The 27,122-nt window shown below is 43.7% G+C and overlaps 1 protein-coding gene across 2 annotated transcripts in view; it reads left to right on the forward strand.

Annotated features, from left to right (window-relative positions):
• Nucleotides 1-27,122, forward strand: part of RGS10 (regulator of G protein signaling 10) — a 33,352-nt gene that overhangs the window by 3,939 nt on the left and 2,291 nt on the right. For both annotated transcript variants that reach the window (XM_074999781.1, XM_074999782.1), the window contains exons 2-4: nucleotides 6,343-6,461; nucleotides 8,239-8,325; nucleotides 21,703-21,846. In XM_074999781.1, the coding sequence (XP_074855882.1) occupies nucleotides 6,343-6,461; nucleotides 8,239-8,325; nucleotides 21,703-21,846 (350 nt within the window). The remainder of the gene's footprint in view (nucleotides 1-6,342; nucleotides 6,462-8,238; nucleotides 8,326-21,702; nucleotides 21,847-27,122) is intronic.

The raw sequence follows: 27,122 nt of genomic DNA on the forward strand, positions 1-27,122 counted from the left end.
TTCTTTTGTTTTTTGCCACTGTTGTTTTAAAGCGAGGACTGCAGCTGGGAGTTCTAATTTGTTAATTAAAGTTAGCGTGAAACTTGTTTGTGTAATAGAAATATTTGCTTTTTCACATACTGATAGTGTGAAGTGGTAGTGAGAACATTTTTAAAAATTAAATTTGCTTTTGGATGCATCCTTTATTTACATTATTTATTTATATTTGTTTACAAGGTGGTTTTGTGATGGTCAAAACAGCTCCTATAGGATTCTCCCCTAAAATAACGTGGCAAGTAATGTGCCTGCCAAACATTAGCTTTGTTTTTACAAGAGACTGGCTGCTGCACATAATATAAGAAAATGCATTGTGATCCTGTAGATAGTGGAAGTTTTGTGGCATTAAAGAATGTATGGCTAGGATCCATTTACACCTCTGTTGTGAATGTTTATAATAGTATTTTGCCCATCTCTTGGATCCGTTGTCTGTCTAAAAAACAGTGTGTTTTTCCACCAACAGAAGAAAGATCTGTTATTTTACATCTTTACTACTGTACGTTTTTCTAGTCTACAAAAGGTTAAATAGCAAAGCTCCCCTTTTCTGTGGTTCCTTTGCATTCTCACTGGTGCACTTAATTATCTGCTATTTAAAAAGAAGCAAATTAATGTATGTTGTTTGGGTATTAGCTACTGGTGGCACTGGCAAGCACACAGTTTGCGTACACTACAGGACAGAAGAATTTCAGGGCTATTGATGGAATAAGATGATCTTATTAGTGACAACAAGAGGGATAACCAAGGATCAGAGAACATATTTCATAAGCTAGAATACAGTTCACCATCACTTTCTGAAAGTAAGGTGACTGAGAAGAATTGTAGAGAAATTACACTACAACTGTGTTTTTTCAAGATGGCTTTAGTAGAACTGTAGGAGATAGAAATGCAGAGATTAGTCCCTTGGGTGTTTGCCTGTTTAAAGAAGTATCCCCTCTATGGCACACATGTACCTGTTGAGTCAGATGGACTTAAGCATCTGTGGGTAGAGTGAAGAACTATGATCCTATTAGGAGCAATTCTTGTACTAGAAATATGTATCTTTAGTGCCCAATCACTGAGATAAGGGGTGCTTGGGAACGGCATATAGTAAAAATACAGAGGTACAATGTTTCTAGTATTTTGAGTCTGTTTCCCTGCAGCCTTGTGTCTTATGTACACATTTACATGTGTGCAGAAGGCGAAAGGGCCCATTGCTTATTATGTACATATGGAAGTGCCCATCCGAAAATGGGGCCCCGTTGCGCTAAGCTCTGTGCAGCACTGTGCTGGATTGTCCCTGCGCTTAAGAGCTTCTGTGAAAGTAGACAAGAAAGATGAAGGGGGAAAGGAAAGAGAGGTGGTCTCAGAGTGACTATTGGTGGTCTGCAAACAGCATGTTAGTGTCACAGTATTTTGGGGAGGGCTGGGGAGAATGGAGGAGTGGTTATGTATATTTTCACTTTCATTTACAGTTGAAAAATTCTTTGTTGTTTAATGAGGAGGACAGTAGCCAAATTCACAGGTGGGAGAAGGAAGGCTGAAGAACTGGACGGGGGGTAAAGAGGTGGGAAGAAAGCAGAGAAACTTAGAGGGTAGGTGGAGTGATTCTGAGATGAAATGACTCTGAGGAAAGGGGCTGGAGTGAATGGCCAGTGAGCACAGGGGAGAAATATTGTGCAAAGCCATCTGATGACACTGTCTGTGCCCACTGCAGGTCTTAACTTCTGACTAGAGGATTTCTCTGACTCAGCCCCACCACTCCATGCTCACTTGAGGGCATTTAGCATGGCCAGTGTCACCTGACTTTTGCAATCCTTGTGCCCTGTGCTCCTCACAGAGAGACCTCACGCAGAGAGGAAGGTTTTTGATCTCCCCCCCGTCATCCTCAGATGTGGCCAAAATGTGGTCTGTGGCCTGAAATTCTAAAGATATCCTGGAAAAACAGAAGCACAGCTCTAGCTGGGATCCTAAAGTTAGTCTGCTGCAGCAGAGTTCTCTGAGACTTTGTATGCTTCTGTCATGCTTTTTGAAAACCAAGACCAGACATAAAATCCAGTTCCCACAAGGAGAATATCTAATGGGTGTAGTTTTCCACTGCTCTGCCCATTGTGTAGTCATTTATACTTGTGAGTGGAAAACACTGCCATTCTCATTTGGTCCTAACAGAACGCAAGACTCCGACTCTATACAGGTAACAATGTGTTGCCCATTCTACACGAGGATCCTTGCAAACTTGTTGATTAAACCACACCAACTCCCCTTTGAGGAGAAAAGTCTTTATTATTTCCATTTTCGAGAAGGGAAAACTGAGGCATACAGTGATTAAAGTACCTTGTTCACACCTCAAGTGAGTGGCAGTTGTCAGGAAACAACCTAAATGTTCTGATTCCTGGTCCTGTGCTTTCATCACTTGACTGCAGTTCATCTGAGGGGGAACTTTTTTCTTTGAGATATATATCTATACACATACACACACACACACACGCAAACACACACACAATCATAGAATCATAGAGTCACAGAGCTGGAAGGGACCTCAAGAGGTCATTGAGTCCAGCCCCCTACCCCAAGCAGGATCAACCCCAACTAAGTCATCCCAGCCAGGATTATGTCAAGCCAGGACTCAAAAATCTCTGTGGATGGAGATTCCACCACCTCCCTAGGCAACACATTCCAGTGCTTCACCACCCTCCTGGTGAAGTAGTTTTTCCTAATATCCAACCTACACCTCTCCCTCTGTAACTTCAGACCATTACCCCTTGTTCTGCCATCTGTCACCACTGAGAACAGTTTCTGTCCATCCCTTTTAGAGCTCCCCTTCAGGAAGTTGAAGGCTGCTAATAAATCACCCCTCAGTCTTCTCTTCTGCAAACTAAATAAGCCCAAATCCCTCAGCCTCTCCTCATAGGTCATGTGCTCCAGCCCTTTAATCATTTTCATTGCCCTCCGCTGAATCTGCTCCAGCACATCCACATCCTTTCTATACTGGGGGCTCAAAACTGTACGCAGTACTCCAGATGTGGCCTCACCAGTGCCGAATAGAGGGGAACAGCAACCTCTTTAGCTCTGCTCCAAATGCTCTTCCTAATGTATCCTGATATGCCATTGGCCTTCTTGGCTACCAGGGCACACTGTTTACTCATACCCAGCCTTTCATCCACTCTAATCCCTATGTCTCTTTCCGCTGTCCTGCTACTTAGCCAGTTGGTCCCCAGCCTATAACAATGCTTGGGATTCTTCCATCCCAGGTGCAGGACTCTACACATCTCCTTGTTGAACTGCATCAGATTTCTTTTGGACGAATCCTCCAATTTATGGAGGTAACTCTGGATCCTATCTCTACCCTTCAATGTATCTACCTCCCCCCATAACTTGGTGTCATCCGCAAACTTGCTGAGGGTGCAATCCAGTCCCTCATCCCTGTCATTAATAAAGATGTTGAACAACACCAGCCCCAGAACCAAGCCTTGGGGCACTCCACGTGAAACCGACCACCATCCAGATATTGAGCCATTTACCACTACCCGTCATCCGTTGAACCAGCTTTCTATTCGTCTTGTAGTCCATGTATCCAATCCATAGAAGTTCTTGGTGCTTTATAGACAAATAAATTACATCCCTGGTCTGAAGAGGTTCAGATCCTTCTTATGCATGGGATGACTTTTGCATCCGTATGAAAGAAGTTGCAGGATAGGAGGAGGCTTACCTAGAGATGACCAAAAGAGAGATCATATCATTACACTCTGATGTTCAGCTCCATCTTATGCATGCGATGACTTCTGAATCTGTATGAAAGAAGTTGCAGGATTGGGGGTTTATTTAGCACTATAGTGTACTCATACTGTGTGTCCTATTTGCATGGTTAATTTTAAAATATTCTCCTTATATTTTTCTTTATATTTTATTGATTTGGTGCATGAGGGTAGCTCTCCATCTCCTTAAGCCTTAGAGTTAAGGTTTGTGTGAATAGTGTCTGTACAACTTTAGATGCTTTGACCCTCTTGCAGAATTTTATTCTCCATGGAAAGTGATACTCCTGTGACTGATGTCTTGTGGAGAGTGGATGAATATATTACCCGTTTGTGACCAGATGACCAGAACTCATCCAAAGACCTCATAAAAGCCTCCAACAACCAAAAGCCACTTAACAAAATAGATTTTTCTGGGATGCCAGTTTTCCAAAGGTTTTCATTCTTGGCATTTGTCATTTTAACTATCTGCTGCTGTTTGAATCACTACGCTGTATAATGCTTTTCATTTTATGCTTTTACATTTTTTTCTTTTTCTTTTTGGACAACTGCTGTAGTTTTAACTCTAGATTTGAGGAAAAGTCCTAAACTGGATTCAAATATGTATTGGGAAGATCTGTGTTTTTGAACACTGTCTTTGTTAAGAGGAAATGAAGTGCTTCCAAAAATAAACATGCGAACAAATAGAAATGAGTTGCCAGCCTGTTCAGTTTACTTACACAAATAATCCCCTTGACTTCAGTGGGCTTCTTGGGGTGAGAAGGATGAGCACCGTTGTTCTCTACTTGTGTAGCTTGCAAATACAAATGCCTAAGAGCTTGATTGATTAGAATGGAGCTGTGACTGTGTAAGGATTGTGCGATTAGATTTCCAGTCTTATCAGATGTAGCAGTCTTAGAGTTTTAGAGCTGAGGCTCTCCCATTGACTTTACTGAATGTTTTGGGCATGCAGCAAATGGAAGATCATACTCTCTTTGCTTATTTTTAAAGCTTTTCAATTTAACAATAAAATACTTGGAGCCCCTCCAAGAAACGGGGCTGCAGAAAGGTAGCCAGTGAGGAATCTGTTTCTGTCTAGCCTCAGCAGCCTGTGGTTTGATAGACCCATCTCTTGGCACAGTCAGCCAGCTGTAGAGTCACCCGTTAGAGCATCTCTGCCTTCTCCGCAGACTTTGGAACATTGGTGACAACTCTGGTGGGGGAATTGGTCAGGAGTACAGCGCTGCACTCTTTATTCAGGCAAACCTCCAATTGACTTCAGAAAATCAAGAGTAAACTGCCCGACAGCATGTGTATTCCAAGACTGCACAAGACCACTCCACTGCGACCCTCCAAGTAAAATGGTCTCATTTGTAGGCCTCTTCTCCTCAGCACATATTTTTCTTTTTCTGGCCCAGGCCCCCATCCTACCCCGAGACCAAGTGTTCATTTCTAAAAGAAATCTCATCTAGGCAGCTTACCAAGATATGTCTCATAACTTTGGTGTGGGTGAGCTAAATCAGCCAATAGCACTGACAGTGCCAGAAAAAGCTCACAGCCTTTCTATAGCTGAGGCTGTGGTTCGAATATTCCACGCCTGTTAGGCAAATTGACTCAGATAAGACAGTAATACTATCCACTTATGAGTTCCTTGACTGTAAAGCAGATTTTACATTTCTCAAGGTTTGCCTTCAGTGCAGCATTAGCTTGAGGTTTTGCCCCAAACCCAACTCACATCTGCAATGTTCCCTCAGATTTTTTCAGTCTCTGTGTGGAATAAATTTTGTTATGTGCAGTGAGGCACGTGCAGCTGTGCACCACCAGTAGAAACGCATGCTGTGGGCTCTCTGTTAATCATCCGGGTAGCATTTGAATCTCTCTCTAGGTGGCCACCCAAGCATTCAGCTTATAGGGAACACTGCCCACCTGCACACAAAAATTTCTAGCTCAGTTAAACTGGCCTGTCAGTTTCGGTTGAAGCTTGAGTCCAGCTGATGCTAGACCTTGTCATGCTGTGGGGATGCACCTGCAGGCCTCTTTGTAGTGTTTTCGAGTGGTGTTTTGCAATGTAGTGGGTCTACTTGAGCTAGGTTAGCTTGAGTGGAGTTTCTAGAGAAGGGGTGAGCAAACTTTTTTGTTGGTTCCCACTTCTCCTCCCGGCAATTAGCAGGGCCGCACAACCTGTCCAGAAGTAAGCAGTGATCTCCTGGAAATGATGTGCTTTGCTCCCTCAGCAGCTGTGGAGGCTGCAGGGGCTGGGGGTGGGGGGAGAGGCAGCAGAGGCCATAGGGGAGGCTGCATGGGGGAGGCTGATTTTGTTATGCCCCTCTTATCACATTTAGCATCCTTCCAATGGGCCACGCTCCCCACTTCGCACACGCTTGGCTGAGAGCATTCTAACTCTGAGCTAATGGCCGCGGTGAAGACAAGCTCTTTGAGATGATGCAGAATAGTAAAATACACATTTCTTTTCAGTGCGCTCACGCCTCCTTTTAAGAAAGCTGCTACGACTTTAAGGTGTTGAGGGGGGCAGTGAGGGGATCAGAGAAGGGTGTGAGAGACTGTTCATTTTTTAAAAGCCGGTGTATTTATTTTTCAGAGATAAACGATAGCGATGGCAACCCAAGCAGCAGCCAGCAATCCCTAAAAGGAACCTCAAGATGGACGGCATCCCTAGAGAACCTTCTAGAAGATCCAGAAGGCGTGAAACGATTTAGGGTTGCTACCTTAATGTTTTCATAGACTTTAAATGGCATTTGAAGCTGAATATGTATCCCCATTGAATAATGGTGGTGTACCAATGACAGGAGGGTTTATGTTTGTGTATATAACCAGATATATTAATTAAGCAGTGGTGGCAGAAAGGTTTGAGTTAGGACATTTGCTCTATTTCTCAAACAATATCCTCAGCTTATCCTTGGGGACAGGAGAAATCATTGTTTGCACCTTTGTAACCAGAGAACAGATGACGGGCAATTATGGGTACAATTGGCACAAGCTCAGGAAAGCTGCAGTGGACTAAATGATGGAACAAAGAAGACCTGGTCTTTACTGAAATGTTACTTCAATGTTCACTAAAGGGGCTTGATCCTGTGACTCCTTATTCATATAAATTGTTCTAATGACTACTACTGAGCATGAGGAACGTAGGACAGGCCTGATTCTGCAGTGTGACCCAGGCAGATGAACTGAGGGGAGCTCCTTTAACTTCATTAGGGCTCCATGTGGGAACAGCAGTCTGTCCACACAGATCACAATGCAAGATTGTAGCTCAAGAATGTTGGGAGTGGGCCATCAGCCCTCGGTCTCTCAAGCCCTTTATCATGCTAGTAATCAGTGGGACTGTTTGAATTAATAAAAACCATTTGCTTGAGTAAGAATTTGAACAATCAGATCCAAAGGCTGGAGTGAAGTGATGTTGCATCAAACTAGTGCTGTTACTGTTAGTAGACTGACCCAAATGCTTTTAGAATTTCTGTTGCCAGGAATCATTTTTTTCTTTTTTTTTTCACATTTGACAGTGAAAACTGAACATCTCCAAACTATAAATATTTCAGCCGTTGCTTTTATGCCCATGATAAATATATATATATATATATATTTTCCATTTTAAGATATGCTTTACTTTATGAGGAATGTGGTTTGTTTAAACACTGTCTGGAAAGTGCAAACACATCTTTTGATTTGATTTACTTTAAAACAATTTATTGTTACTGATCATGTTTAAAAGCACTTTCATTTGCAGTTCTTGCTGGTAAAGAATGTCAAATGAAAGACCACTACAACGCCAGGTGATATATGACGCTCATTGAAACAGATCCTTATACTCACTGCAGGTTGAACCTCTCTACTCTGGAACTCTCTCACCCAGCAACATCCATAATCCAGCATGATTTTAGTTAGCCTGACGACCGCTTATCATGGGCGTGGCCAAGTTTCCCGTGGTCCCATAAAGTTTGTTTACAACCACCATTCCTGGCTCTCAGTGTTCTGTGTGGTTATTTAGCTGTAATTTGTCCCTAAATGTCTTCTAAGAGCTCAGTAAGAAGTGGAAATGTTGGTAATGTACTAGACAGTATTGACCTTCTGTGGTCGGGCAAATTCTCTCCTTCAGCACCAGTCAGGTCCCAGGGGTGCCAGACAAGAGAGGTTCAACCTGTACGAAAGAGTTCATGCATTTCCTACATTTTTTCTGTGTAAGAATTTTAAATTGCTCAAGCTATTTCATAATTATAGATATACTCCTCTCATTAGCTGGCTGACAGAATTTAACTAGAATTCAGCTAAGCTACTTCTTATTTATTATACTTTTAAAAACATTACATATGTTGTTCTTTAATATTCCAGTAACACCTGGTACTCCCAGTGTGGTGGCCTAGTTTGTGTTGTACAAAAAATGTACTAAAGATAATCCTGATCCTGAAGAGCTTCTGGGGGGAAGAGAAACAAACATCTGAAGAATCACATCCCAACATTTACTTCTCTCTTTCTCTAGGAATTTTTAAAAAAAGAATTTAGTGAAGAAAATGTTTTGTTCTGGTTAGCATGTGAAGAATTCAAGAAAACACAAGACAAGAAACAGGTATGTCCTTCAGAATTAAATTTTCCCTGTCAGCAAAGATTCCCTGGTAGCCTTAGGGGATGTAATCAGTCTCCTACCTTCATAGTTACTCAACAGCATTTCATGTAAGTGCAAACAAATATATTACAGGATTATATCCAAAATCATCAAAACTAGAGCTTATGGGAGTCCAGAATGTCCATTCTCAAACAAATTTGTTTTAATTCTGAATTAGAATGAAAAGCCAAATTTGAAATTTCTCAAAAATACAAAAAAAAACCCAACAACAACAGAAACCTCAGTTTGGAGCCACTGAAATGTTTTGATAATATCTCACCATTATGTTTTGAGAAGCTGAATATATTTGTTTCAATGATGGTGAAACTTTACAATATATAGGCTGTGTCTACACTAGCTCCCTACTTCGAAGGAAGGATGGTATGTAGGGTGTCAGGAGATTATTAATGAAGTGCTGCACTGCATATGCAGCACTTCATTAAGCTAATTCTCCCCCATGGCAACTCTGAAGTGTTAAACTTTGAACTTCCGGCTCGCATGTAGCCACGGCTCACCTGCCAGTACTTTGATGTGCCTGGGCAACTTTGAAGTCCCTTTACTCCTCAGAATTTTGACAGTTTGAAGTTGCCATGAGGGGAGAATTAGCTTCATGAAGTGCTGCATATGCACCGCAGCACTTCATTAATAATATCCTGACACCCTACTTACTATGTTCCCTTCGAAGTAGGGAGCTAGTGTAGACAAGCCCATAATGTATTATATTTTATGTAGAATAAATGCAACGCAATAGTAAAGTAATTATTTTACCATATACAATTGAAATAAAAGGAATCAAAACAAGGAAGCTGAAACAAAATATTTACACTGGATCAAAGTGAAACATTTTGACATTATAAACTAACACAGACCTTATTTGGACTTTTTCCCGCTCAAAAACTTCTTGAATATCCTCATGTTCTAGTGAATTGTTTAGATTTTGACTGAATTACATTTTTGAGAGAAAACTGATCTTTTGAATATTTTTGGCCAGCTCTAATCATAAGCTCTTTCTGCAGTGCATAAGTGTCACTCCTATAATTGGATTCACATGTGCACCGAGGGATCCAGTTGGATGTTCTGATTGTGGGATCCAAACCACATGCTGTAGAGAAAGGCCTGAAATGTTTACTGGTTTCAGTTTGTCTACTCCTGTAAATATTGGAGAGAATGTTTTGACAATTAAAACATGGGATTTGATTAAATGGTTTAGGCTGAGACGTCCATTGGAAGTTAGTACCAAACTGGTAGTGCCTGTCAGTGTCAGCAGGAGCTGGGTCACTAGACCTCTTTGAGACCTGTAGACCTCTTTGAGAATCCCAGGTTTAGACTTTTTTACATGGACAGCAAAAGTTACATTCTGGTCTTTTTTTTTTTCCCCTAGACAGGCACTTTGCAGCTGGCTAATCCAAGTGGTGGTACTCTGCTGGCCAAAGTCCCATAGGGAACTAGGACTAGGGAGTTCGCTGAGCAGAACTCTTTATACCTGCCCTAGAAACGTACGCTGTGCATTCCCCACTGTGACAAGATCATGAGAAATAGGAAAGAATGGGGACAGAGACCACATCACCGTGGGTGCCATGAAACTGTTAACCTTCAGAGGGAGTCTTACTAGTCAGGTTGGTGTAGACTGGGGTGGAGAACTTTTTTGGGTCAGGGGTCCCTGACCCACAAAAAAGTGAGTTGGGGGGCCCACACACAAGTGTAAAGCAAAACAAAAACAAACAAACAAAAAACAACAACAAACTCCCCCCACCTCTCACTGACCTGGCCTTCACGTAAGGTGGGGAGGGAACCCTCAACTGAGAAGCAGAATAAAAAAGGCAGACACTTACCTCATTCCCCTCAAGCCCCAGCCCCTTGGTGGGGGCCAGAGCTCATGGCTTACCCCCAGACCTCTAGGGTCAGATAATTCTTCTGGGGCCGAGTGCTAGTAGATTTTGTGGGGCCCCCTAGACTTTGGGGTGGGGCCCAAAATGAGGGGCTTGGTGTGTAGGAGGAGCTGCTGGGGAGTGAGCTGGGATGGGGGTGCAGGGTCTGGAGAGGGGTTAGGGTGCAAGAGCAGGCTTGGAATGTGGAGTCTGCACTGGAGGTCGGGCACAAAGGCAGAGTGGAGGTGTGGAGTCTGAGCAGGAGTTCAGGTGCACAAGCATGATGAGGATACAGAGTCTGGGCACGAGGATGCAGGAGATGGGAGCGCCTACCTGGCACAGCTCCCTGGGGGAGCAGGTGGCACCCTGTGTCCTTGCCCATGCAGGCACCGCCCCCTGCTGCTCCAATTGGCTGCAATTCCTAGCTAATGGGAATGAGGGGGCAGAGCCTCCACACAAAGCACAAGGACAGAGCTTCCCTGCACTGCTGTCCCCCAAGCTGCTTCCCCGCTCCCTGTTGGCAGGGCCCATGGGCTGGATGCAGCCTGCGACTTGCCTGGATACACCCTGCATGCCTTATGTTCCCCATCGCTGATTTCGACTGTGGAACTTGCTCTCACAAGAGACAAGAAAGATTAAGACAAGTTGAAAATCTTCCCCTTGGTACTATCTTTTTTAGTGGAAAATGGCTTTTCAGTAAAATTAAGTTTTCCATGAAACTTGTCTGTTTTCCATAGGAAATTTTGATTTGTCATAAAAAGGAAAAATGAACGCCTGAAAACCAAAATATTTTTCAGTATTCAAATTTCTGCCCCAAAATTAAAACTTACTGCAGGAAGGGAATCACATTTTTCAACCAATTCAACAAGGGACTTTACCATACTTAGAACTACACAGAACTAATGACTTTGGCATGATTTTTTCTTCAGTAGTTTCTATGCATACACACCGACATGGTCACACTCAGAACAGAAACAGCTACTCAGGTTTTTCCCCCAGTATGGAAAGACAAACAATTGGGGTGAGGGCTGTGATTGTTATTTCTATTTTTAAATATAATCTGTGCTGTATTTGGAGGAAAACAGATGACACAGTCTTGTCATATGGTGATGATAACACTGTTTTCACTCCTCCTGTGTCTCTGGAGGATGTTAAACTGAAGATACTGAAATTGACTAGTAACAGAGAGGTAGCCGTTTTAGTCTGTATTCTAACAAAACAAAACAGCAGTCATGTAGCACTTTAAAGATGAACAAAATGATTTATTAGATGATGAGTTTTCGTGGGACAGACCCACTTCTTGGCCGTGGCCACACTGACCCCCGCTTTTTGGAGGGGGCGTGGTAATGAGGCACTTCGGCACTTCCATTTGGTTTTGGGAAGAAGGGGCTTTCGAAAACGGGGTCATTTCAAAAGGCCTCCGGCTGCATGGGCAGTGTACGTTTTGAAGGAGGCACTTTGTAAGCGTGCGTGACCGCCATTATGCTAATGAGGTGCCACATGATCATGGTAGCGCTTTATGGGCATCTGCCGAGGTGCCTCATTACCATGCCCCCTCCGAAAAGAAGGGGGCTAGTGTGGCCACAGCCCTTCAGATCTGAAGAAATAAGCTATTTCTGAATAACTGTTCTGGAATAGCTTGTTTCAGAATCAGGCTGCTGTGTAGATGGGATCTTTGCCGTGTCTTTACCTCAGCATGCTAATGCAAGACAAGGCTCACAGGGCCTGGTTCAGCATTTGAAGAAATGCCATTATGCATAGCACGTGTTCTGTCCCTGTTATTACAAACCAGCGCTGAAAGGAACCCAGAGCACCTACTGTCCCCAGTATCACCTTGGTGTGATATGTGTGGAGTTTGTAAGGCCTGGTTTCTAGCGGGGCCATCCTTAGGAGGGGACGCAGGGCCCAGGACACCCTCACATCTGCACCAGGCCCCACCCCTACTCTGCCATGCCCCCACTGCACTCTTTTCCCAAGCCCTGCCCCAGTCCACTCCCTCCCAGCCCCATTGCACCCTTTCCTCCAAACTCCACCCCCCCCGAGCAAAGTGACCCACAAGATCAGTGGGAGAACTTGCACCCGCAGCAGGGGTCAGGCTTCCCCCACTTTCCTTGCATTTGTGGGAAGAGGAGCAACCCAGCCCCAGTTCCCTCTGCTTTCCCAGCCCAGCTCTCAGCTGCCTCCCTCAAAGTAGTGGCATGGGCTGGGGCGGGTTTGCTCTCCTTCCCAGATAAGAGAGGGCAGAGCGGAGCAGCCAGAGGCTGGGTTATTCCACTTCCCACCACCACACTGAGTGTGGGGCCACTGCAGCTGGCACCAGGCCCCTCAGTAATCCCCCAGGATGACCTGAGGCTCATAGGGTCCCCTAAAAGGCAGGACTTGGATGGGCTGCTCTGAAGCAGCCAATGGATGGAATGGCTCTCGTGTCTAGATGTGCCTATACCCTTCACTCTTCGACCAAGAGAATGTACTGCCTTCACTGGTGGGTGTGGATCTGGCCCTGCAGTGGGTGAGCAAATAGGGAATATCGTTTCCTTCACCTGGACCAGCTGTTTCTGTCCTATAATGCACAGTGGGGTTAGGCAACCTCCATTGGTGCTTAAACAAGTATCAAATTGTATTCTAAGAGGGACAACTCATTAAAAGTCTTCATGGTGGATTTGCAGTGGGGTGATGACACATTTTTTCCTTTATAAAATAATCTGCATAGTTTTTTTCATTAAGTTTCTATTTTAGGCTTGTGCTCACGGATGCAGGAAATGGTAGACAGATGTATAGAGATAATAGTGCAATGAATCCTCAGATAGATTGCCATATTGAATGGACAATGATTAACTAGTTCCAATTTACCTTCAATTATTCAGTACCAGTCTTTATGCAATATATGAAGTCAGCAAAGCTTCTGGAGGTTGGAAGAATGACATACACGTTATAATATATGATGGATTTGCAATAGGTTTTAAAAGTGATTTAGAATCTTTTTATCTACATCCTTTAAAGCAGTGGTGGGGAGCTTTTTTCCTACCAGCTGTCACTGACCTCCAGAAAAAATGACTCGTAGGCCACACACAGCCCCAGTATGTGTTTGTGTGTGGTCCTGGGGCTTCTCCTAGGCTTTGGGGTTAGGGTTGCCATCTTTCCTGACTGGACAAACTGGATGCCACTGGAAAAAAAAAAAAGGCAGTACAGTACCACTTTAAAGACTAACAAAATAATTTATTAGGTGGTGAGCTTTTGTGGGACAGATGCACCTCTTCAGACCACAGTCATACCAGAACAGACTCAATATTTAAGGCACAGAGAACCAAAAATAGCCATCAAAGGTGACAAATCAGAAAAAGTGTAATCAAGGTGGGCAAATCGGAAGAGAAGAGGGGTGGTAGGAGGGGGGAAAGTCAAGAGTCAGATAAAACAACGTATGTAAAAGAGTCCTTATAATGGGCCAGCTAATTGCCGTCCCAATTCAAACCAGGTGTTAATGTGTCGAATTTGAACATAAAAGAGAATTCCGCACATTTTCTCTGTAGGCAATCCTTAAAGTTCCTTTTCAGTAAAACGCAGACTCTCAGGTCATTAGCAGAATGGCCCGCTCATTAAAGTGCTGGCTGACAGGCTTGTGAGTTAGGAGCTTTCTGATGTCTGTTTTGTGTCCATTCATTCTTTGTCGAAGAGTGTTTACCGTTTGTCCTATATACAATGTATGTGGGCATTGTTGGCACATGATCGCATATATGATGTTAGTTGAGGTGAATGGTAGTGAATAGTGAAAAGTAGCTGTGAATAGTGATAGTGTCTGGTCTGGCTGGTAGGGAAAGTTGGCAAACCTATAACTGGGATGGGGCAAAATATGACAGGTTCAGAATGGGGAGGGGGCTCCAGACTGGGATAGAGGGTAGGGTGTAGGACCAGGGTGAGGGCTCTGATTGGGGATGTGGGCTTTGGGTGGGGGTTGGGGTTCAGGAAGAGGCTCAGGGCTGGGGCAGAGGGTTTGGAATGCAGGAGGGGACTCAGAGCAGGAGGTTTGGGTTGGGGTGTGGGATCTGGGTGGGAGATGGGGTGCAGGAGAGGCTCAGGAGGTTGGGATGCAATGTCTGCCAGGGAGTTAGAGTGCATGAAGGGAAGTGGGGTGGGGCAGGGAGTTAGGGTGTAGGAGAGGACGTGGGATGCTTACCTCCAGCAACTCCCAGATTTGGAAGTTGCCAGCATGTCCCAGTGGCTTGGGTGTAGGGGGACAGGTGTCTCTGTGCATTGCCCTCACCTACAGGTGCTGTCCCCACAGCTCCCATTGCCTGCAGTTCCCGTCCAATGGGAGCTGCGGGGGTGGTGCTGCGTAGGCGAGGGCCGCACTCAGAGCTTCCCAGTTTGGGAGGGGAGGGGTGTACTGACATTTAGGGCTTCTGGCCTGCAATGCAGAGATGAGCTTCAAGCTAGTAAAATGAAGCAGGGGGCCAGATCCAGCCCATGGGCCAGAAGTTCCGCACCCCTGCTTTACAGAACTAAGATAGAATGAAAGAGAGCTAAAGTTGTCTGCAGCTTTTATCGTGGCATGAGACATTAATTTGCCTCTTGAAAGTGATACCAATGGGCGAGAGCTCTTCTGTCAGCATAATAAAACCACCTCGGCCAACAGCAGGGGCTATGTCATCAGGAGAAGTTGTTCCACAAAGGTCGTGCTGGGGGCACAAGCACTTATGGCAGTGTAACTCGTGCCCCTTAGGGGAGATGGGTTGATTCACACCACCATGTGACACAAGGTTATGCCTACGTAGGCTGTAGTACAGACATAGCCTGTGATGGGTTTATGATGAAATCAAATATAAGGTTATTTAACAAAACTTAGAGAGTCAAGGAACAGGAAGAAGAACTACTGGAGATAAATTATTACATGTGAAATAAAATCATAACATACAGTTTAGAGCTTAGACTTGATTAGAAAGATAGTCTCATGGCTAATCAAATATTGCAGATCAGTGCTTTACTGTCTGGTTATGACTCTCTTTCTACAAGACAGCCACAGCATCCACTTGGTTCTTCTGTGGAGGATTAAATATTGTCCCCTCTCCTGTTATGTTTTGTTTTTTTCAACAGAGGTGCAGACAGTTTTCTGTTACCCAAGGAAGTCTCCTCTTCAGAGAGTTATCCTGGGTCTCTTTTAGTTCAGTAAAGCCTTAGCTGGACACCTTTTCTCAATGGATGTCTATTGTTCTATATCAGTGGTTCTCAAACTGTGGGTCAATTTAATGGGGTCACCAAGAGCCGGTCTGGAGCCCCAGTGCCCCAGCCTGAAACCCCAGACTCTGCCCGTCCTCCCCCACTTGCCCAGAGCAGCAAGGTTCAGGCTTCCGTTCTGCCTACTCCTTGCCCTGCCTGCCTGGGTTCATGTCGTAATTTTTATTGTCAGAGGGGGTTGCGATGCAATGGAGCTTGAGAACCACTGTTCTTTATGCACATTGAGCTAACCTCTCATTCTCCTTAACTTTAGTTAAAGTTAGCTTTGCTTCCAATTTTCAAACCTCATGTTTTACAGCTTAGCAGTCTCTTAAACTACTTCCCAGACAGACATCATGTGGTAAGTGTCATGACCTCTAGGTATTGGCTCTTGGTAGAGACCTCTCAACCGCTCTTTGGTTAACTATTATGTAGATATCTGACTCAGAGGATCACTGTACAAACCTGTGTGCTCCCGTCTCCCCTACCAGTTGGCATCAGAAGGTCCCCTGGTCACAGTTAACAAAGGAACTTATTAAAATTGTAGTTTTATAAATCTCTTCTCATTCAGACTATGTTTCAAGGGCACATAGAGTCTGAACTGGATTTAATAAATGGAGTAAAATTGTACCCTAGCTTTTGGGCCTGTTTCCTTGTCAAGGGGGCTTATGCTGTGGATTTAGGAGTTGGAAGCAAGGTTGAGGCGTTGTGCTGCCTTACTAATAATAGCTAGTGGAGACATTATGTTTGCAGAAACCAGGAGCTGCCATGCTACTTCCCAACATACTGTGGAAAGTATGCTCATGAGTAACAGTTACTGCCCTCCATGACAAATACAGTGTGTGCTCCTGCATCATAAACTTGCCTACCCTTGTCAGTCAGCATGTCTCAGTGGGTGGGGACAGCATGTCTAGCTGGGAGCACTAGGGGGCCTCCTGCCCTATACCTGAAGGGTGCCAGCTGCTAAGCAGCCTCTTAGAAAGGCGTTTGCCTTCCTCTTCCAGGGCCCCCTCCCAACAGCAGAGCAGCCGTAATTTAGCCCTGTAGAATTTACAATGCGTTTTCTCACCCCCAAACCTGTTCGCAGGCAAAACGAATAAGAACCTACTTAGGGTTCTTAATAAATGTCGCTTCATTACAGTGTCAGAATTCTCAGAGAACACATCAAGCTAGTGGCAGAATCAGGAGCAGGTCTCCCAGCACTCAGCCCAGGCTTTACCTGCTCTGCTCCTTCCCATGGATTACACTGTTGGGCGTGGCAGGATGGTATCTTGCATTCTTGACCCCCTGGAGATTAGTTTTCACAATAAACTCAGATGTCACAATTCATGATCCTATATCAAAAATTTAAAGAAAGAGACATCTCCTGTTCTTTACTTGCTTCTCTGCCTAGGCTTTTTGTCCCTGTTTCTGTGTGCATATTAATGCAAAGTTTACGACTGCCATCTCCTGTCACACTTTACTTATTTGTCTCGTCTGATGGCTTCTCTGCGACACCTGCACTGGTTTCACATAGGCTTTAATTTTTAAACTAGTTTAAACTGCCACTGAAGGCTGTGTGGACACTGCTTTTGGTTTGAACTAGGTTTATTTTGGCTTGGCGTAAATCCATTCTTTATCAAAATAAGCTAAAGCAGAATAAGTTACTCTTTAACCAACCCAACCAAACAGACAGAGTTGACGTGCAAAGGTTTGTTAACTAAACTGTTGAAAATTTGTGCACGGACAACCTCCAGGTGAGTTCAGGGCTCCGTTGTAGCCTGAATGGCTTAAATGAGCTTCTCCCTATGGCACAAGGTTATTGTGACCCCTTGTGTCAATCCGTAGCATAGTTTAGTTTTGTAGCCTGAGTCTTTGCACAATCATCAGGATGATGACTGCATAAATGTGCTGATAAAAAAGGTTTCTGAAATACCTGTACTTCTTGTAGTACTTAATTAAGGGATACATTACCTCTTCTCACCTTTTCATCATCAGCACCATCCACAACTGTGCTGAGGACTCAGGGAGTGTCATTTCCAGTACCTTTGCCACATAAGATCTTTTTTTAATCGTCTCCCCTCTGTTAATTAGTCAATGTCAGTAAAGCTCTTTGATCACAGGACAAATGCTAATATGTGTTCTTAAGCAAAATTATTGTTACGTTTGGTGGCCAGCTTTCACACAACTCACCAGTTTGAAAAACAACAAGAAGTCCTGTGGCACCTTATAGACTGGCAGATATTTTGGAGCATAAGCTTTTGTGGGCAAAGACCCACTTCATCAGAAGCTTATGTTCCAAAATATCTGTTAGTTTATAGTGTACCACAGGACTTTTTGTTGTTTTTGCAGATACAGACTAACACCGCTGTCCCTCCAATACAGTTTTAAAAACATCTTGAAAACAGAAACAAAAAGCCCCACTGCAACTGGAGAGCAAATCTGATTCTTGTTTGATAAAACAAAGGGCTGTTTGTATTACAAATTGAATTAGAATCAGTTGTATACAGTTGCTGTGTGTTCATGATTGAAAAACAAACCTCATGAGCCTTGTCTGCTCACAATATTAAAATACTTGTTCCTTTTCAAATGCACGTTATACACAGATCAGGACTGAGATCTATCCAATCATATGGCTTCTTTTCAACCACTGGAAAAAAGGTAGCAAAGTGTTCCAGTGAAGATTCTCCTGTTGCTTTGTTAGCAGCAGCTCATGATAACACCTTTCAGTTTAAAGGGTCCCAAAGCACCTTGCAAACTTTGTATGGTCAGGAATCTCTGCAGCCACTTCTAAGGTGGAACGTGGCAATGGTTAAACAGAGCTCAGCAAAGCTAAACAATAGTTTAACTGCCAGAGCCTGGCTTGTGATGAACATCTGGGTTTCCCCAGTCACTTATTCTGGGAATCATACATGTGTCTGAGAGCAGAACTTGACTCTGGGAAAGGAAGTGGAGAGGAATATCATCAATTTGAAACAGCAGGGGGGTGGGATTTCTAGAGACAGAACCTTATTGTCCAAACTGGAATTTGGTCAGGACAATGGGGTTAGCACATGCATACTAATGAAAAGTTCCAAGGGATCTTTAAGGACCACACATGAGTAAGACCTCAGTTTTGAAACTTATTTAAAAGAACAGGGTTTTGGTTACACAGTCCTTTTTATCACCCAGCTGACGGGGGGAGGAAGAATGCCATATATGTCTCTTCCAAGATCCTTACTTCCTGCTCAGGTTTTCCTGGAAAGCCCCTGAGAGCATGTCTAGACTGCAGCTGGGAGTGGTAATTCCCAGCCTGGGCAGACAGACTCATGCTAGCTTTCCTTGATCTGGCATTCTAAAAATAGCAGTGTGGGTCTTGCAGGTGGGCTAGTCTCCTACTCTGGGATCCAAGGGGGTCAGGTGAGCTTGGCCTGGACAGGCTAGCTTAGCTTTCTGCCAGTGCCACAGTATCCATGCTGCCATTTGAGTGCATTATCTCAAGTGAAGCCAGAACAAGTATGTATAGCCATGCTGGAAATCACACCTCCGTCGTAGCTGCAGCACAGGCATATGCTGAAGCAGCAATACTCAATAGGCAGGCTCTGGTGAGCACTGTTAATCCTAATTTTGTTCCATCCATGGGTGGAATAAATTTTGTTACATGCACCCAGGCATGTGCAGATGTGCACCGCCAATAGAAACATATGCTGCCTACTGTAGGCATAGTGGACACTCTGCTAATTAGCTGGGCAGCACCTGAATTTCTCCTGAGCAGCCATCCAAGCACTCTGCTTATAGGGAACACTGCTGTGAATCAATTCCAGAGTGGCCAACACTTCTGAACGAACCCAGAAATCTTTTTATTTACTTATTGTCATTATTGTTGTTCTTTTTTAATTATTTTCTCCCATGTCTGGATCTAGATTCTTTCCAGACTAAGCAATTAAGACCTTGATTAAAAAGTGACTATCTCTTTCTTAAAAAATGTCATTGCTGTCACTGTACCAGTATAGTTAAATTGGCCTCCCTTCCCTGCCCCAGTGAGGATGAAGTTATACTAGCAGAAAAGTGATGTAGCTTATTCTGAGTGAGGAAGTGAAGTGAGTGTCCTCATAAAATCACCTTTATATTGGTACAACTGCATTCACAGTATGGGTTATAGCAGTATAATTATATTGATTAAAAAGACGCCTGTCCAATGGAGAGAGTTACGTCAAGCCAGGTCTACACTAGTAGGTAAAATCGATTTTAGATATGCAAATGCAGGTACAAGAATTGCACAGCTGGAGTTGATGTATCTAAAATCGATTTTTGCCAGCCATCCACACAGCGGGAGGTGAACAGGAAAAACTCTCCTCCTGACTTCCCTTACTCCTAGCGAGGGGTAGGAGTACCGGCAGGTGCCTTGTAAGTCCCTACTAGGTGCGCTAAATCAAACTCTGGAAGATCAACCACAGCCAGGTCAACCTTCCTTGTAGTGAAGCTGTGCCCTCAGTGTAACTTTTCTAGTTAGAGCAAACCTGAGTGATCTTATTCTCTTTAGTGTGAAATTGACCATGATCACAGCCCTAGTTCTTATGGCTCCCAAAGAGACACCTTGAATATGATTGGTTTTATCTATTCTATCTGGATGTTTCAGTCTCCTGAATGAATATTCTCTTTTAAAAAGCAATGCTGATATACAACGTGTGTGTGTTATCAGCTGTGAAAGGGTTAATTCTTTAGACTTTAGGAATATTCTAAGATACTCAGACATGTATAACTTTCCTGTTAATTATCCCTAAATGTCTATTCTGAGCTATATAACATAACGGTATTCCTGCATTTTGTTCATGACTAAGAGTTTAAGTGCTTTCCTCTTCAGTCTCACTTTCCATCACAGATGAAGTCTTCTGGCTCACGCTGCTCTATGAATACTGCTCCTCGTTAAATATACAATAGAGAATATTTATGGTTACCCATTGCTAATTATCGTCTGGTGTCTGCTGGCAGGCAGCTCTAAGTATGAAAAATTTAGAACACCCATTTAAGATCTGTTTTTTAACAATTTAGTCACCCACTGTGCTTATTCTCTTATATGTTTGCATGATATTCCTAAGCAAGTAGAGCTTTGTAGTTGATTTCAGTGAGCACAGGATTAGGGTCCCTCATGAAGTGTTTTGAAGCTTAAGAGTGCCAAGCATTGTCATTATCCCCGCTTTATGAAGAAAAGGCCAGCCACTGAAACAGAACATCTGCTTCAGTCAGAACAAGCAACGAAAAATAAATTACAGGTTGAATCTCTCTAATCTGGAATTTTCTCATCTGGGAATATCCGTAATCCGGCATGATTTTAGTTAGCCAGACAACCACTTATTATGGATGTGGCCAAGTTTCTTGTGATTCTGTAAAGTTTGTTTATAGCCACCAGTCCTGGCTCTCAGTGTTCTGTGCCGTTATTTAGCTGTAATATACTCCTAAATATCTTACAAGACCCAGTAAGCAGTGGAAATGTTGGTAATGTGTTAGACAATACTGACCTGTGCTCCAGCAAATTCTCTTGTTTGGCACCTGTCAGGTCCTGAGGGTGCCAGATGAGAGAGGTTCAACCTGTACCTCAAAGAAGCCACCCTGGACATCCTCAGCTGCTGTGGAAAGCCTCCTCCATTGCTGTTACATATTTGCACGCTCAGGGCCTGTTCATTACAAGGTGTTGACTTCTTGGATGAAATGCTGAATACTTTCAGTTCACATTAAAGGTGGTGAACACTCAGCGTGTTGCAGGATTTGGCCTTTAAGGAAAATATTTCCTATGATGAACAAAACAGTGTGAATATCACTATTAGATAGAGAATGCGGTCATAAGGCCCCACATATCTGATTTCTGTTTGGTTGCTTTCTTTGCCTGCTCTGTGATACAAAAAAGGGAAGAAAGTTTCCTACATGATGTGGCATCCTGGGGCCTGATTCTGCACTTCAGCCAGTTTTATTCCTGGTTCTCACTTGTGCAAATTTGAGAAGAGCCAGATCCTTTATTTTTAATCATAAACAGAACAGAAGCCAGGATCTGGCACAGTCAAAGGAACCTGAAAGAGTTAGGTGCTCAAATATGCTCAGTCTCACTGACTCCCTTGAGCTGCTTTGGAAATTCCAGCTAGAATGTGCATGAAAACAAAACAACTTATTACACATTTTCTCTCTGTGAACTCTCTCTCTTATTTCTAAGAGGCTGCCTCTGAGGGAAGCATCTCCCATGGCATGAGCATATTTTATAGGAGGACTCTGGCAAAATTACATGTTCCCACTGTAAATATTTGATCTTTCACAGATGCAAGAAAAGGCTAAAGAAATTTACATGACTTTCCTGTCCAGCAAAGCTTCCTCCCAAGTGAACGTTGAAGGGCAGTCCCGTTTGAATGAGACAATATTGGAAGAACCTCACCCACTAATGTTTCAAAAGCTGCAGGACCAGGTAAAGTCATTAAATTTTACTTGCTCGCTTGAGGACATGTTTGCTGGCTGGTGTGAAAGTATGCAGTGAAGGTGGCAGGGACCAAGAGGTGGTGGGACTGTAGGGCCAGGGATGTTGCTGTCTGTAGTTTCCATTCTGTCAGGGCATGCTGTGAGATTGCTGGATTTTTAAATTAAATATGAAAGCAATTTCTGTCACCATTGTATCTAGTGACACCAAATCTTGTGCCAGATGGGCCAAGTGAGGTGTCTAATGAAAGCTGGTAATACCCTGAATCTGGTTATGCTGCTTGTATATCTGTACCATGTTTGTGTGTAAAGTTATAGATATTGGCTTTATACCTGCATTAGAAATATTTTTGCACTGAGATTCACAATGGTAAGTGTGATCACCTCCTCAGTCATGTGACATGGACTGAACAAAGGGACAAAGACTCGGATATTGAACACACGTCTCAGGAATTTGGGACTTGTCCTCTGGGATGCAACCAATGGCAGAGTGCCACAGCAGCCCACCTGGTCAGGTGATACTTCATTGCTTATGGAAGAAAAAAAGAATTATTTCCCTCCACATGGCAAGCTATAAGGTGGCCCAGGCAGTGACCATCTTTGTCCTCAGGCTTCATGAACTGAGCCTACATGAACTGGGCTCCCACCCTTCATGGGGTGTGCTTTCAGAGATTTTCAAGAAATCAACATTTAACGCCACTGGCCTGCATCAGGAGCTTTAATTGGTGTTTGTAATGTACCACTTTAATGATTTTTCTCTCTCACCCTATTCTTTATTTCATTATTAATAAACCTTCAGGCTATGTCTGCACTAGAAGTATCTGTCTACAGAAGTTACTGTTGGAAGAGATGTTCCGACAAAACTTCGGTTGGTAGATCACATCTACACAAAAAAAGCAGATTGATCTTTTGATCTGCTCTGTTGACAAAAGGGTCCCCCGGAGCGTCTACACCACGTTTTTATCAATGGTTTCTGTCAACAAAATTCATTTTGTGTGTAGTCGCTCCATGAATCTTGTCTACAAAACCCTGGTTTTGTCTACAAAACTCTGTAGTGTAGACATAGCCTTAGATTTTAGATTCTAAAGGACTGGCACAGTGTGCTGTTTTAGGTAAGAGCTAAGTATATATTTACCTGGGAATGTGGCTGGACCCTTTGGGGCTTGGAAGAATCTGTGTGGATTTGCTGAAGTATGTTTTAATAACCTCTCACCTGAGCAGGAGGATTGCTGGTTTGAGCATTAGGAGCAGCTGGAAAATCTGTAGGTTTGCTTGTGTGGCTTCTGGCTGGCCAGTGAGGCTGGCAGAGGTATTTTTATGGCTGGTTTGATTTGCCTTAGTGAGAAGAAAATCACAGCCTGGGCTGTAAGTGTCCTGGTTTTAAGCAATTTGTCCAGGATCATTTCTCTCAGCTGTGCCCAGAACACCCATAATATTACAGTACGTTGCCTGCTAACAAGGAGAAGGAGCTCCCATGTGTGTGTATGAAAGCGGATGATCTTACAAGAGGCACAGCGATGTGCACTTCCTGGATTCCAGGCAGAATGAAGGCTTGGATGCCCTGTGCTCTATTCTGCAGTGGCTTGCAGAGTTGGATGCTCCAAAGGGCAGAATTGCATCAGAGGGAAGGTGAATTATGCAAACAGGGGCAGAGGAGCCTTGATCTGGCAGCCTGTTCTATTACTGGAACAGCAACAAAGGGTCCTGTGGCACCTTATAGACTAACAGAAAAGTTTTGAGCATGAGCTTTCGTGAGCACAGACTCACTTCACCAGATGCTGGTCTTGGAAATCTGCAGGGCCAGGTATAAATAAGCCAGAGCAAGGATGGGGATAACAAGGTTAGCTCAGTCAGCAAGGGTGAGGCTTACTACCAGCAGTAATTGCTGACTGAGCTAACCTTGTTATCCCCACGCTTGCTCTGGCTTATTTATACCTGGCCCTGCAGATTTCCAAGACCAGCATCTGATGAAGTGAGTCTGTGCTCACGAAAGCTCATGCTCAAAACTTTTCTGTTAGTCTATAAGGTGCCACAGGATCCTTCGTTGCTGTTACAGATCCAGACTAACACGGCTACCCCACCGATACTGTTCTGTTACTGAGATGGAGAGAACACTGCCTGGCAGAGAAGAGCTCAGACTCTAGTTCAGTCTGTTCTGTGCTTGTTAGCTTTTTAAAAATGCCAGTGAAAAGCTGCTGAGAATAAAGCGGCTTGGTAAATAAGTTGTTTGCAGCCGTACCCTCCGGGAAACATTATCTACAGTGCTCTCTCTGCAGAGCACCTGCTGCTCCAGCTATCTCTCAGGCAAAACTCCTACACTGTCTGTGATAGCATAAGGTTCTGTAGTAAGGTGGGAGCTGGTGACTGCGTGGCGCTCTGCGCTTGTTTTGGATGAAATCCGGAGGCCAGCTCCGGCTCTGGACACTTGGAAGATTCCTGGAAGGTGGGAGTGAAGGAGTCCCATCCCCATCAGGTGTGGAGAGGCGCTGCAGCCCTTCTTTGGAGGTTACTTCTGCTGAAATAATTACCATGCAGAAGTGAACGTCTGCGGATGCATCAAGGCTCAGATCCTTTTTCCCCATCTCCGCCACAGTCTCCTAATGTGATGTTTGCCTCTTGGCACCTGATCTGCTGAAGAGGCTTTCAGTGGCCGCACGGTAGGATTTGCCTCTGTGTTTTTAGTGAACATCTGGGGAATCCATCAGCCAACTGATTTCATGCCTATATTTTCCTACACACCCTCTTGGACTGAGACAGCAGTGATGCTGGTTTCAGTAGCACTGAATTCTGTTACTGGCTGTCTTGTGGTCCTGGAAGTCTGCTTCAGGACTTTTTTCTCCTTGGTTGGTTTCAGCTGCTCATTGAATCAGAATGGGGCAGATGTCCTGGGAAACTGTCTCTCATCTCCTTGTGCTTTAAAGAGGGAGGGGCTGAGCTGGGAAATGAGCGTCTGTATCCTGCTTGAAAAATCTGTCGTGCTCGAGGAAGGGTTTCGATCTGAACTTCCTCAGGGCTCAAGAGTCATCATTCTTGGGATCCCAACCCCAGCCGATCTGGCAGTGTAAGACTTTGGGCAGAATTCTGTAGATGTCCACTTTGGAGACAGGTTCTCTTCATTTTTTTAACCTACTTTGCCATAGACTGTGGAGTCACTGATTCTCACTTGCAGCTTCCAAAGAGTGTGCCATTGCCACCAGACTTCTGAGTATTTGTATTTTCTTTGATTTAAACAGCATATCGGACAAAGGTGACATCACACGCTAAATGCATCTTTCAGGTACTGAAAGGGGCTGCTGAGCAAAGCTGCCGCTCCTCTTGAAGTGGATTCCATATGATTAACCATGGAAATGTCTGAAGCCCAGTTTCTGTGTGAGAGAGCAGAATCTTTGAAGGAGGAATCTGTTTGAGTTAGGGGATGGGGAAAGGAAAGTGTCCTTGTAAACTCCAAAGTTACCATTTGTAATAGGTGATTACGTGACCATGACAATGAAATTGGAGAGCGTACAAAAGACTTCATCTGCTCTCCTTTTCAGCAGAGGGATCCGTGCATTGATGGGATCAGCCAGAGAAGCATGAATTAGGGACACATGCCATACCAGGTTCAAGGGGAACCCCATTATTATTCTGCTTCAGAATGTCTGTACATGCTTTAAAACAGAACATCTGAGCATTGCTGCAGATTTCCACCCTATGGAATGCAGCTTTGGTTTGATCCTGCTACATAGTACTCCAGCAGCCGTTATGTTCTTCTCTGGCTTGAATCATTATTAAGTTACAAGGAGAGGTGTAATTTACTCCCATGACAACAATCTGAGATGTGGCTGGCACTGTATTTATTAAGTATAAAAAGACATAACTTGAATGCTCAGACTCTGACCTTACTCATGGTGCATAGCAATTTACTTCTCAAGTAGAACTGTTGACTCCATTGGCATTTCTTACGGGGGATGAGGTACTACAAAACATTTGTAAGAGTGTCAGTGTTTGGCCCCATGTATGTAGTTGTTTGGCTACAGCTTTAGCACAAAGGCTGCTCTTCACTATGTGGAAATGAAACTTTAGTGGTTCATAGAAACCTTGTGAATTTCAAACTGTTCTCTCAGGTACACATACCTGTTCTATGCAAAGATTCTAATGAATCTCATCCATGCAGTTTAAAGAGAGAGGAAGTTCTCTTTCTGCACCTGATTATCAAAAGCCCACAGTAATCTGTGTAGTTGTCACACTCCAGGACTCTTACAAACTTGGGTTTGATCTTTGTAGTATTTGCTCGTCATGAGACATTCCCAGTTGTCACCATGAAAAGGAAGAGTCTGTTAATATAAGTTCCAGACTCTAGCCTGTGAACCTCTAACCTCTAGGTCTTCACTGCAGTCTCAGTGTAGAATGCTAGTGGATGCACAGTGCAGGTAATTTTTAACTTGGTGTAACTAGTCAAGGTCAAATCCTTGTGGGAGGAACAGGGTTAACCTGTCACCTTGTGGCTTGTCACTGCTAACATTGTCCACCAAGGTAGCTAACATGAGTTAAAATTAATTTAAATCTATTTAGAATTTAAATTAAAACAGGGAGGTTTATACTGTAAAAAGTATGCATCAATTGGTACAAAAGCCCTTGTGTCATTTATTTTGCAAGCAAGATGTTACAACATATATGCACGTTGCATGTGTTTGAGGGCTTTTCGTAGCTAAGATTACTACAGAGGTGAAAAGAACAAACTTTTGTTCGACAAGGTAGTAAGTCACAGTGGCACTAACAGTTCGGAACATTTTAGGAATGAGACCCATAAAGTTACAGTTTTAATTACCCACACATGGAATTTGTAACCCTAGTTACTGAAGCCACTGAGAATCCAAAAATTCCTCTTGGAAGTTTAACTTAGTAACATTGAGCACCATAAAATATAATCAGTCACAAAGTGTGATTCAGAGAGACTGCTCTGGTGCATTCATTGCAAGAGGTTGATGTATGCGTTTGTTTTGTTTCAGTTACGGTTCGCAGTTATGATTTGCAGTATATTTTTCTCCCCTTTCTAGCCCAAGACAAAAGTCACAGCCTAGACAACTGAGAACACTAAAGGCTTTTTGATGGTGATAGTAAAAAATCCAAGAGAGCTGTATGAGTTTGCTTAGAAATAGAGGGAAGTAGGAGGGGAGAAAACAGCTGAGCTGAAGGATGAAGCTGAGTTCAAGAACAGCAGGGAACAGGAAATCCTCGAAAAGACAACAGGTCTGTCTCCCAAAAAGACTTAAAAAAGGGCAGTGGAAA

The sequence above is a fragment of the Carettochelys insculpta genome, chromosome 7 (genome assembly GCF_033958435.1).
Source record: "Carettochelys insculpta isolate YL-2023 chromosome 7, ASM3395843v1, whole genome shotgun sequence".
NCBI lineage: Eukaryota > Metazoa > Chordata > Testudines > Carettochelyidae > Carettochelys > Carettochelys insculpta.